The 13,469-nt window shown below is 34.1% G+C and overlaps 1 protein-coding gene across 4 annotated transcripts in view; it reads right to left on the bottom strand.

The window, feature by feature from the left end:
* Positions 1 to 13,469, bottom strand: part of CUNH8orf37 (chromosome unknown C8orf37 homolog) — a 31,445-nt gene that overhangs the window by 5,845 nt on the left and 12,131 nt on the right. For 3 of the 4 annotated variants that reach the window (XR_002783442.1, XM_023538238.1, XM_011372888.2), the window contains exon 5: positions 10,771 to 10,866. Coding sequence is in view for 3 of the 4 variants with exons in the window: in XM_023538238.1 (XP_023394006.1) it covers positions 10,771 to 10,866 (96 nt within the window). In the remaining variant the exon portion in view is untranslated. Of the gene's footprint in view, positions 1 to 2,820; positions 5,970 to 10,770; positions 10,867 to 13,469 lie in introns of those variants that run through there. The other variant, XM_011372889.2, reaches the window with a different exon arrangement.

The raw sequence follows: 13,469 nt of genomic DNA on the forward strand, positions 1-13,469 counted from the left end.
AGCCACATTATAATCAATGATGAGCAAAGGGGATGTCTGTTCAGTGCTGAATTTCACTAGGTTGTGAAATAACCTAAATGTACCAGCTCTGCTTATAGATGTTTGTATTTTGATGTTTGGTACTGAACAGAATCAAAGATGCTTAACATAAAAGACCCATAATTACAACTCCTTAGGAAATAGTCAATCCTCCTGGATGATGACTAGTGCCCTTGGGCCCTACTGACACAAACCCAACCCAGCACCTGTGCTTTGAAGCTTCCTTTAAATGGATCACTTTGGGTCATCTGCTATAAGAGGAAGCTTGGCGGCACTAACACATGTTGAAGACAAAATAGAAAGAATGCTGAAGAGGAAACCTATCGAGAAAGTTGTCTTTAATGTATGCATTTTTATATTGACAGAGATCATAGCAAAAAGAATTCACACTTGCCAGGCACCATGCTAAATGCTTTACATGGATTATTCTATTCACTTCCTCCAGCAATTCTGTGAGGTAAGCATTCTTATAATCTCTGTTCCACTGGTGGGGAAGAAGAGGCTCTGGGAGGACGTGACCTATAGAACGTCACCTCTTTTAAGTTGTAGAGTCAGGATTCAAATCCAGGCAGCCTAACACCAGCCTGTGCTCCTAAGCTCACCCATGACAGACAGCTCATTAACAGGGCAAAGGTGAGAAGGAGCACGGAGCTCCTTTGTTGAGCTTTGTGAGTACGCACATCACCTATGCCTTTACAAGTCGGGCTGTACACATCTTTTCCTTCTCATTCCTTGGGTTTATCACTGGACCTGGAATAGCTCAGAATAAATTTGTGCTGGTAATAAAATACCTAAAGGTCTTCCATAAAAAGTGAGTGGAAAAAAGCCTAAGTGGTCTTTAGTGCATAGTCAGCTGCAGAAGAAAATCAAAGCCAGAGAGAAGAGACTTGGAAGGCATTTTCTGAGATATGCCTCAATCCACTGGAAAATCTCTTAATCTTCCATCCCTCAAGAAAAATGTAAAAATAAAGCATTATATTCTTTGAGAGTAAATCTTTTGTAATTTTTCTTATACATCTTCTGGATATTTTTAAAAATCCTGAATAGAAGAACTTACATTGGTTTCTAAGTTATGAAAAGTTTCTCTATTAACTGAAAAACTTTTCTATCTACTTTTTAGAATACTGCTTTCTACTTGATATAAGTGTTGCTCTTTGCAATTAAAGATGGTGCCAGTGACTCACTTTCTGAAGGCCACATGCTCTGAAATGCTTCTTCTAGTGGAGAATTTGCACTATCCACATTTGGGAGGTTGTTATTCTTTTCCATGTAAGGTGAAAGGCTATTATGGAACTCAAATCTTGAACTTGATATTGATGCCTTGCTGTTTCTAGGGACTAAGAGAAACACTGATGACAGTACACTCTGAACCCTAAATGATATAATTATTCTATAATGATTATGTCATGAAAAGAGATTCATGCAAGTTTAATCCTAAAAGGGACATTAGAAATCACTTAGTATTAAACTTCATATTTTTATACTGGCAGTGAAAGCTCTTGGCAAAATTTTTTTTTTAACAGGTGAGAATACTAAAGTCCAAGGAAGAATGTGACATGCCCAAGGTCATATGGCTTCACAGTGGAATAACTGGGAGAATTTTTTTAAAATACTGATTCTTGGGCCTCAATGCAGACAAATTAATCAGAATTTCTGGGCCCCTGGGCCTGAACACTGGCACTTTTTAAAGCTTCCCAGGTATCTCAATCTGAAGCTGGAGTTGAAAACCACTGATCTAGACAGGAACCCAGGTCCTAACCTTGTTCCAGGGTCATCAAATTCACAGTCGTTTTTCATTTCTCATCCCCGACCCCAAGGCAGACTTGACTAACAGATTATGGAACTCCTTCCTGCTGTGCCTAACCTGGTCTCCCTCTCATATTTTTCCTGGAAGCTACCACCTGTCCATCAGCATTGAGAGGCAATCTGAAACCTAGCTACACCTGTGCACTGTATCGTGCTTCTTCTAAAAAAGGCATTGAAAATATCTGAAAGTATTATTTTGGTAAAACTGGGGTTGTATATTCTCTCGGTCTGGTGTATTTATTAGTCCACCAGGGTTCTACTGGGGAATACGGGGTGAAAACCCTGGGTTACTCAACTGAGCAGCTCTAGCTCATCTTGCAGAAAGCAACTTCTCCTTTCCCTTGCAGAGTTGAGTTGATTTAGGTTTGAATCCCATTCTGCTATTTACAACCCTGGTGACTTTAGGCAAATTCCTCATGCCTCAGTTTCCTCATCCATAAATAATAATGAAACTATTTTATGGGTCCACCTTTCTTGTCTCTCTTCTGGTATTGACCTCTAGCAAAACTGATGTCTGGACCCACAGTCTATTCTAATCTTCCTTATCTGTCTCTTTTCACTTCCCTGATAACAAATTGTTCTGATGAATAGATACTTGATAAGAAGGAGTCAGTCCTTAGGCCTCACTTGCTAGTATTTGGAGTACCTGTAAATGCCTTCTGAAGACAATGACTACATTCCAACACATTTAGGTTTGCTTAGAAGAGGAGAGATGCATAGGCAGAAGCTGAAAAGATACTGTAAAAGGCCCAGAATGCCTTGATGATGATTGATTAGGTTTAAATCAGACAGGAAAAGGCTAGCGTGAACCAGTTTTTGTTTTGTTGTTTTTGAAAGTTGTAGTTTCAACTTTAATATAAAGATAAAGCTGGCCATGTTTACATTTACTAGTTATAAAATAAAAACAATAGCATAGCTGCTTTTCTCATAAGGAAGTTTAGGGAACGAAAAAATAAATGTGGCGAAATGCTTTGCTATAAGAAACATGCTACAATTTTACTTTAGACAGCACTACTTTCAGAAGGAAAAATAAGAACATATATAAGCACATATTCTGAACACTATGCTAGTCACTTTTCATGTTATATAATTTAATCTTACAACAAGCTCAAAAAGAGATGTCACCATTATTAATATAGATGAGGCAAATGAAGCCGAAAAAGTTAAGTAACTTCCTAAGGGATGTGACTGTCAACTCTGATTTTGTAACACTTCATATTGTCTCCCATTATCTCAAGGCATTTGGGAAAAGTCTGAAAACAAATTTATTTATTAACCACATGTATATCTATATATCCCATGTAATCTTTTAAAATAGGGCACAAAATGGCATCAAAACCCCAAATACATATAAGATATTAAATCTCTAAAGAGACTGTATATTTTGAATTTTTTCTTCCATTCAAGAACTATTTTAAATAATATGCAAGGCTGGTTACTAGGGGTGGTATGTTAGCTGATAGAGATTTTGTTAAAACAGAACAATTGAGAAAAAGCAGCATTTGAAAGTTACTGCTAAGCAGTACTGTACTTATTGAATACAAAGACCTCTTCGGTTCACATTTTTAAATATCGGATCAGTAAGAAGAGGGAAAACAATTTAAAATCATAGTCTGATGCCATTTTCTTTGGCCCAAGAAGAACTTTGGCTAAGTTTACTGACATCAACATACAAGATCAGCATAGCTTGTTCTGCTGGCACTCGGACCTGCTCCTTTAAATACCCACATTGTGCTACACATGCATGTACACACACACTGCGTGCACACACACGCAAACTTATGACATGCTTCTCCACCCCAATGTAAATAAGTAAATTCTCTATTCAACTAGATGGTTGGAAACTTCTGTTGATATTTTAAAATAAATTATAAAAAATATTTCAAATTAATCCCAATATGAATATTTTACTATACAATAAAAGTAACTAAATACAGAGTAAAGCTATTAGTTATTCATTTCTAAGTAGGATAAGGGTTGGAAAGTATAATACAGTTCAAATAAAGCAGTTATCTAGCTTGGCAAAAAACAGGTAGTGCTAAAAGTAGAAAATTATTATAAATGTTAAAAACAAATAGATAAAACATCTTGAAAATTTTAGATTTTATACTTTAAAATTATAGTTTATTAGAAACTGCTTTTCTTCTGCACTAATACTAAAATAGTTGCATTTTGGCTTAAATTATAACTGATAATAATCCATTTGGATATAAACATGATATTTATTCTATATTTTAGATTAAAAATTGTACAATATTAGAAAGCTTATAAAGTAAATTGCCAACAAAAATGTGAACTCATACAAACATTCTGACATTGGGGAATTATTATAATTACTGTTATGGAATGCCAAACATTGGCAATGTATCCAAGTTTTAGGTAGCTATGATGAATGAAAAAAAAAATTTTTTCAAATTAATGATTTAGTAAATTTACTAGAATAAAAAGAAAACATCACCATTATGACTAATGTGCCAAGTTCCACGGCGTTCTGAATGTGTGGATCTTGTTGCTGTACTACTTTTTGTAATAGGTGACTTTAATCCAAATCCACCTATGTTTCTGGATACAACTACACTGAGATAAAATTTTAGGGGCTAAAACATTTTTATTGAAAGATAAAATCTGTAAACATATTCTTAATACAAAAAATGTGAGCATCTGCCACTAGGAGATTTGTTCTGTTGCAATGCCAGACTTACCAAAGTCAGTTTTACATATGTGCAAATGTGTCATGGCTAGGAAAAGGATTTTAATGACCAGGTTTTTTTTCTCTGCTTAAGTAGGGTGGATGCAATGAATTCAGCAAGAGACTAAGCAGATCTTAACTTTGCTTCGATTACTCCTTTTCAGCATGCCTTATGTCATACATCTTAACTACATACTAGACACATACGGTGAAGAGCTTTTGGCAGTTGGAAAAGAACCCAGAATCTCTCGATGGTGGCTGTGAGCTGGTAATGCTGAAGTAACTGATTTCCTGAATGTGCTGTTATTATAGGGCTTCTCAAGTCTCAGTGATGTCAAGGAGCTCAACAGGTTGGCTCAGCTTTGCTTTATTTCTTTTTTCATGCACTCATATAATATATTGATCTGATCCTACCAGAAAAATCAGTAGGCTGCCTGAGAAAATATCTTACTTGTTGTTCATGATACTTGACTGGAGTTTTAGGTCTTAAAAGGCCAGAAAGTACTGGAACATCTAATAATTACCTATCTGTATTAGGATTATTCCTTGTGATTTTAGGTGCATCAAAAATTTTTTATATATAAATGAATATTTGCTAAAATTGCAAACTGGGTAACTTTTGATATCTAAATGAACAAAAGCAGAAATAAGCTAAAACTTGCAATATGTATTTATCATTATTGTACATAATATCGCTTTAAGGTGGTGAGGTAAGACCAGATACAGGCAGTGTTGTCATTTGCAATATACCTATACTCCTGAAAACTCTTCAGTTAGTCACTGCTTATATGGTTTCTACCATGTTTAAATTATGATATTTGGCAACAACAGCTCTGACTGGAGGAGGTGATGTATACACCCCTCAAAGACCTCTCTGACTGGCCAGGTTTATCCCCTTTAAAAGCTATAAATGAAGAATGCTTATGTAAAGTATATTAGCAGTCAGTAATACTGCAGTTGCTAACGAATGGCTATATGTTTCTATGAAACATCGTACTCAAACTTCTAATCAACAGGAGATGCGCTGGTAAAGATGAATCTGGATAACTTGTTACCTTACAAAGGGAAATGTCTATATATTGAAAAGGAATAATTCCAAAATGTTAAAGCGCGTTATCTTCTCAGGTCCATTTGGTCTTCAAAAATTGGTATAGTCATGAAATGAAATTTGCTGTCTTTTTCTAACGGTCATGATACTGCTATGTACCTTTTCCTAAATATTATGATTAATGGAGACTACTCTCATGGATGCATCTGTCTGAATGTGAAAAGTCTGCATTCTTAATGTTTGCCGCAAACCCAACGTAGTTGATGATCAGTCTGAAGGTCAGTCAGTTCTTCAATAGTTCTCCAGCTACACTGGCAGGCATATGCTCGTGTTCCTTTCTTCTTCACCAACTTTGTTTTTAATTTGTGGAATTCTGGCATGTTGTTCCTATTAGTAAAATATGAATGTTTTAGAATAGTGGCTTTGTTTAGAGCTTAATGACTTGGAAAAAGTTCTAATTGCTTTATTTTCCTATCTTTTTAACACTTAAACACTAAACAAACGTTTGGTCCCCTCATACAAACAGTAGAAGATATGCTTCTGTATTCTTTCTGATGAGATTTCCTCAGTATCCAGTACTTTTTAAGAGCAATTGTCTAGGCCTGTTCAGAACATAATGACCTAAAAGGCTGAAGAATTATTGATTTGTCTTATCAGAGATGGCATGATATGAGAATAGAGTGGAAAAACTGGTGGTTCATCTCTTACCTCAGATACTCACTATTCCATACTCTAAAACTCTGCACTATGGCCAATGCAGGGCATACAAGAGGTATAAAAATAACGGGTTTCTAATGGGTTAACTAGAGAAATTTTTCATGAATAGAGAAAAGGTGCCTGCTATTTTTATGTATTGAATTGATGTATTTTTCATTTGTTTCAATATGTTTATTTACTTATAGTATCAGCAAGAAAATAAATGCCTATCCTACATTAAATGACAATAATGTTAAAATAATTGAATCAATGGGCAGGACTGTCATAAAATATGATAACCATCTAACTTGATGCAGTTATAAAAAAAGACTAAAGAAGTTAAAGTTTAAGTAATTGAAAGTCAGTTATGATTTTCATAATCTCTGTGCTGAATTTATATGACTATTCTGTGGCAGAAGAAAAATGAAAAAATTCAAAATGAAATTATGAAGAAAAGCAAAGGAAAACAATGAAGTACAGTATAAACATTTTACAGAGAGATATAGTCTTATCTTTGCTTTTTATGTCACTGCAATAGAAGGCAGGCTACAAAGTGCCCTCTGGTGGACAATGGGCACCAGATTCAGTACTGGACTGTACGAAATCCAGGCACAATTTAGGTTTAGTACCTAACAAAACCTGAGAGATTTTCTAGGCCTACTGTCTGATTTCAAGAAAACAAGACATTAACCACCTAAGTGACTTAGTTAAGGTTACGGTGAGCTTGGGAAAGAAATCATCGAAATTTTATCAGATAGACAAAAACTCCACAAAACTAAATGTGTTTAATGAAAACTAAATGTTTAAATGAAGTAAAAACAGTCTTTATTCAATCTGCAATATATTTCGACAAGTTTAACATCTGATAGCTAATTGAATCTTTAATTAGAGATTTCAGGAGTAGGAATTATGAATAGCCAGGGAACTAATTAATACATTTCAAATGCTTCTAAAGAAGCACATATCTTAAAAGCTTAGAAAGAAAAATAATTTCATTACTTCTCATAAAGAAAATGATTTAATAAAACATTTAATTTAGCTATATTATAGCAGGATGGTCAAGTATAGATTATGCTTCTTTAGAAAGTCCTAGAACTTCTCAAAACTAGGATACACTTATTTCCCTCATTTATAAAATAAGGACAATAAAACAAACAATAGCATGCTGTTTCACGGTAACTAATGAGCAGATTGATAACAATTAAAAATAAATGACTCCCCATGTTCCGCCGGGCATTCGATGGCACTCTGTAAACCTTTTAACTTTCTTTCAGTCACCACCTATTTCTGGTTTCCCTCAGTGATTTTTCCCTATCCTCCTCAAGTGTTTGTTTCATTTACCTTCCACTTCTTTACTTTCAGCAGACCACATCCTCAAACATAAAGCCAGGGCATCAGATGTGAAAAGGCTTCCATCTCCTAGCTTTTCCCATGAACACATCAGTATCTTACCTCCTTCCACTCCATCACAGAGGGTGAACCTCCTTTTCTTAGCTGAAGCTCACTTTCCATCAGCACTCCAGGCCCCAGAGCCTCCAGGACCTTGTTATTCACATCCCCCCTCACCCTTCATATGTCTCTACTACCCCTGACAATGTAAACATCAAAGAACCTATCTTAACTAAATGACCCTTATTTCTGCATTCACTGACATGCTTCCACGTTGCCTTCCTGGGTCATACCATCCAATCTCATGGTTTCAACAACTACGTTACAGATTACATTTCCTTCCAGAACTTCAGAGCCGCAGTTTCAATAGCTCCCATAAATGAACTTATAGCCTCTTCTTTCAAATCTGTTCATAAATTACCTTTATCAATGGACAGTATCATTGCCCATCTACATAAACCAAGACAGAAACCTAGGACTCATCCTAGATGATGTTTGTCTCTCACCTTTCACAGCTAGGACTACCTCTAAAATATCACTCAAATACACCTACTCTTCATCTACTGCCATAATTCAGATCTTTATTCTTTCCCAGTGGATTATCATAACATCCTTCAATAATCCCCATGATTCTACACTGGCCTGGTTCTCATACAGTAGTTAGTTTTCTTTAAAAAATTCGTCTCTATTTGGATATCTCTCTTGATTAAAAGCCTGTAGTGGTTATCCACACTGCAGAAAAAATTAAGCCGAAATTCCTCAGTATTGCTTTCCTAGCTCTGCTCTTTTTGATCTCTCTCTTCTACTTCACTCACCTCTTGCCATCTCTTGCCCTATCCAACATTTTCCATAGTCCAGACTAGTTGTAAGTCCCCAAACATGCCATGGATTTCACCTGTGTTTTTAAAAATACCTCCTAAAAGAATACCAGTGTCCATATTGTTTGCTAGGCAAACCCCTAATTATTCTTTAAGACTCTGAGGCTTTCTCTGATACTTCGAGGTCCTGTGACATTCCTCTTTTAACCTATCTCCTCTGTCACATCTATTACATGATATCACATCTTCTCAAAACTGCATTACTTGAGAGTTGAAACTGGGTCCTATTCATTTTGTGAGCCCAGTTAACTAGGAATGACACAGACTAGGTGCTGATAATGTCTGTTTGATAAAGAAATGCTAATAAACTCTATAAAATAAAAAATATATCAATGATTTATTTCCTGATGATGGTGACAGCATTTTCTTTCATTAGTTCAAATCTCAAATATTCCTAAGTATCTTAAAGGCTAAGACAATATATTTTCTACTGATAAAAATAACTACTTATTATTTCCTTTTAAAAAATATTATTTAGTATATTGTAGAAAAATAACATATTGTTATTTATTTTTAATAGTATAATACATTTTCTAGTTCTCACTATTTAATCTAAAAGTATGTATTTTTTACAAATATTTTTAGCGAACTAACAGAAGTGATTTTTTTAAGTAAAGTGGCAGAGTAAAGTATCCTTGGTAGAAAGTCCAAGTGGGCAGCTTGATAAAAATTGAGTGCCTAAAAGTATGTATTTTTTTAAATCAGGATATCACAGATCTAGAGTAAACCAATCAATATTCTTAATAACTCTGAGATACTGCAAGTTCCTCAAATACTAACTAAATCACCAATACATTTACTTAGTGCCTGTGGCTTGCCTATTTTGATATTACATGCATTCTATTATCCTATACTAGTTTTATATTAAATTGATGGTTTACCTTGGTGACATATGGAAATTATTAATCACTCATTAGATTAACCTTCAGACAGTATCTAGCAGAGGATTTAGAAAAGCCTGAAAAGGCAAAAGATACCTGAAATTAAAAGTTAACTTTTCCAACTATAGGATCAAAGTAAGCTAACCTGACCTGGGATTTTGGGACGACATTATGCTTCATTTGAATTGGGGACTGTGAAACCTCTTAAATTGTAATTTTTCCATGTATTTGTACTTTCAATTTTGGAACATGTGTGTGAAGAAGATTCAGAGTTTTCAATAAGATTTTCAAAGTGGTTCTTGATGTGAAAAAGTTTAAAAACTATTAAATAGAGGAGACTTCTAGGGATTTACACAAGAATGGCTCCCAGAAGGGGTATAAAGACTCACCCTTTTTTTTTATACTACTGAGAGTGCTATAATATATTCTGATTGCTTGTATCTGAAAATATAGTCTTTGTCTAGGCACAGGTTTGGGGAGCCAAAAATGTATGAGATATGTGTAATTAATATTTAGCTCTAAATTTTTATTTAAAAATGTGAGTGCATAGTTTATAAGTATATTTTTATAACTTACAACATCTTAAAAACATTAGGTATTCAATAAGTGTATAAGAATGTACAAACTGCAAAAATATCCTGACCACAAGGAAGGAGGCAGACATATATACCAATTTTCAATCTTATACTACACTGAGTGCTGTAATAAGTATGAAGTGTTGTGGACAAATAGAAAAGAATGAATTTACTTCTAAGTTGAGAATGGTGAAGGAATCATGGAAGATGTGTAATGTATTGTACCCTGAAGGATAGGTAGGGTTTAGGTAGATAAAATGATGGGAAGGTGTCCCAGGAGGTAGAGAGCCGTACAAAGTCACAGGGAATGGGACTATTGAATAATCTGATGTAGGTAAAATCTTGTGAAGGTGAAAAGTGTATTGTGGAATGACAAAGCTGGATGACAGATAGATAGGAGCTGGATTGCAGAGGGTCTTGAATGCCATACTAAGGAATTTGGACATGAATCTGTAAGCAGAAAGGTTTTGGGCAGGAGAATAGCATCCTCATAGTTATGCTTTAATTCTCATCAAGGAAAGGGTGGTCTGAAAGAACAGACAGTAAGCAGAAAAATCAGTGAGGAGGCTGTTTCTGTACTGCTTCCCAGAAGTAACATGTCCTTATCTAGGCTGACAGCAGACAGATAGAAAAGAGATGGATGAGAAAAGTATTGAAGAGGTAGAGGCCACAAAATCTGGCCAAGTTCACCAAGATACACCATAGCAAAATAAGAACTATAAAGTTGTACTTGATACATTTCTTAGAGTGAAATTGTCTAGAAACATACCTGAAAAACAGATAATCGCATGTTTTGTCCCACATGTAGTCATCGTAGCTTACTACCCAGAAATCACATGCTGTACAACGCAGATGGTCACATGCTCTGTTCAGAGAAAAAGAACAGTACATTAAAGATTATTGGTATGTTTAAATATAAAAATATGGTGATTTATTCATAGGATATACCACATATTACAGATTACTGTGTAAACAAGAGAAAAGTAAAGATTAATCTGATTATAAATTTTTATACTAAAGGACTGATTATATATCAGGTTATATATCAGGTTAAATTTCTGCAGAAACCTATTTTACTAAGATTTTACATACTGATACATATGTGCACACATGTATATTATATAGATATAACAGCAACAAAAATGGATGTGCAGTTCAATGGTTTTCAAATTGTGCCTGAGGGAGAACGTCACTTAAGCTAACTTCTTTAAGTTGCTTCCCTTCCTATTGAAATTTTCAAGGATGTCTCTACCACAGAATTTGCCACATTATATTGAAATGAATCTGTCTCTCCCATAAGCTACTTAAGTGCTGGGATAATATCTTATTTGTTTTTTGCTTCCCCACTATTTGGCATTAATGCATTCATTTACTCACTTAAAATATATTTACTGAAAGCCTACTATGTGCTAGTGAGATTCTGTCCTCATGTAGCTTAGATTCGAATGAGAAAAAAAATAAACAATACTCATCACAATGTCAGAAGGTGAAAAGTGCTTCAAATGAAATAATGAGCAGAGTAAAATCAGGAATACTAGGAGTGAGTGGTATGCAATTCTATATAGAGCAGTCTGCACAGGCCTCTCTGAGAAGGTATATCTGAGTTGTTTAAATGGGAGTGGTAGTAGGTAAAAGAAGTAGGGTTAAGAGAAGGTTTTGTTTAAAAAGGGAGGGGAAAAAAGCATGCTTGTATGTTGACAGCAAAATAGTGAACAGCAAAATGCTGATGATACAGGAAAGAGGGCAGAACTGTTAGAATTATGCTTACCACATAATAGGTACTTAATAAATATCCGAGAACTTGAAATGCCAAGGAATTCTCAAAACTCATTTACTATAAAGTAACTTTAGGAGTAAAATAATAATATATGGCGATAATTATGAATTGCTGCTGCAAACAATTTAATAATTGTGATTATTTTATAGAAACCTCCATGTTTCTTGAAAGTATTTAAAAACCAAAATCAATATAGATACATTTGATCATCTAAAAATTAAAAGGAAATAAGAGTTTTTAAGATGAAAAAACAAAGTGAAAAGTCTAATAATAGAGTAGAAGAAAACATCTTCAACACTTGGTCAAACAATTATATAAAGACTGCTTACTAATAACAAATAAAGAAAAACTCAAAAATATATTCAATCTCACTAATACAAGTATTATAGAAAAATAATTAAAGAGTAGAGACTCTGAATACAGATTGCCTAGGTTCAACTACCGATTCCACTATTTACTATCTGTGTAACTGTGGTCAAGTAACTCAACTTCTCTGCAACTCACAACTCAGTTTCCCTATACGTAAAATAGGGATACTAACAATACACATCTCACAGAATAATTTTGAGGACCTAATGAGTTAATATTGGTGCTTTTAACAGTGCCTGACACACAGTGTTTGTTAAAACATAAAAGATAACATAAATAATTAAAAATTAAAGCAACCACAAAACAAAATTTTTAACCATTTAAGTTAGCAAAAATTAGCACATTCAGACTTTTCTGGTGAGTATGTGAACTGCTATAACCTTTGGGGAAAAATCTTGGCATTATTTTAAAGTTAAAATTATCCCTAGCTGTTACACTAGCAATCTCATTTTGGGGGACCTATTGCATATCAATAAAGCACTAATATAAGCATGTATTTCAAGAATTTCTACTGCAGTATTGCTGAAGCAGCAAAAAACAAGATACTACTTGGATATCTACCAAAAGGGAAGACTGAATAACATGCAGTATATTTACACCATGGAATATTAGGCAGCTGATAACGAGAATTAATTTATCCACTGACCTAAAGGGATGTCCAAAGCAAGGTGCACAGTAGTATATGTAGTATGATTCTATTTTTGTAACCCTCCCCCCAATTCCTATATAGATGTTTATGAGGTAGTAACAAGAAGAAAACTGTGCAAAGTTATATACTATGCAGCCCATAGTGGTTGTCTCAGGAATGGTGGAAATAGAAGGGAAGGAAGGAGATTATTTTTCCTTTTATACATTTTTCAAGTTTGTTTTTATTTTTTTTCGATACGGATATAATCCTTCTCTAATTAAAAACAATAAAATAAAACCTGTCATTAAATTTTTTCCACTTATGTCCTTTAAAATTCAGATATGGTAACTTAAAAATTATAATTTTTTTTTTTTTTTTTGCCTAGAGGTTTCTTTGAGAATGCTTTCTATTTCTAAAATTATTATTAATTATAACAATAACTAAACATTTAAAAACTCATAAGCAATTCCATATTTTCTTTCAAACTGTTAGCAATTTATGATTTTATTTGTACATATGGAAATTCAACACAATTATATTCATATACATTTGAATTTGGATTTTGAATGTACAAGTCAGGAAATGCAAAATGATGGTTCCCAAAGCTGCCATAACTTGCTTTCTTATGCATATGTAGTTTATTACATGATTGCACAGAGTGTTAACTTTAATGCCTTAATACATATGTGCAATT

The sequence above is a fragment of the Pteropus vampyrus genome, unplaced genomic scaffold (assembly GCF_000151845.1).
Source record: "Pteropus vampyrus isolate Shadow unplaced genomic scaffold, Pvam_2.0 Scaffold215, whole genome shotgun sequence".
Taxonomy (NCBI): Eukaryota; Metazoa; Chordata; class Mammalia; order Chiroptera; family Pteropodidae; genus Pteropus; species Pteropus vampyrus.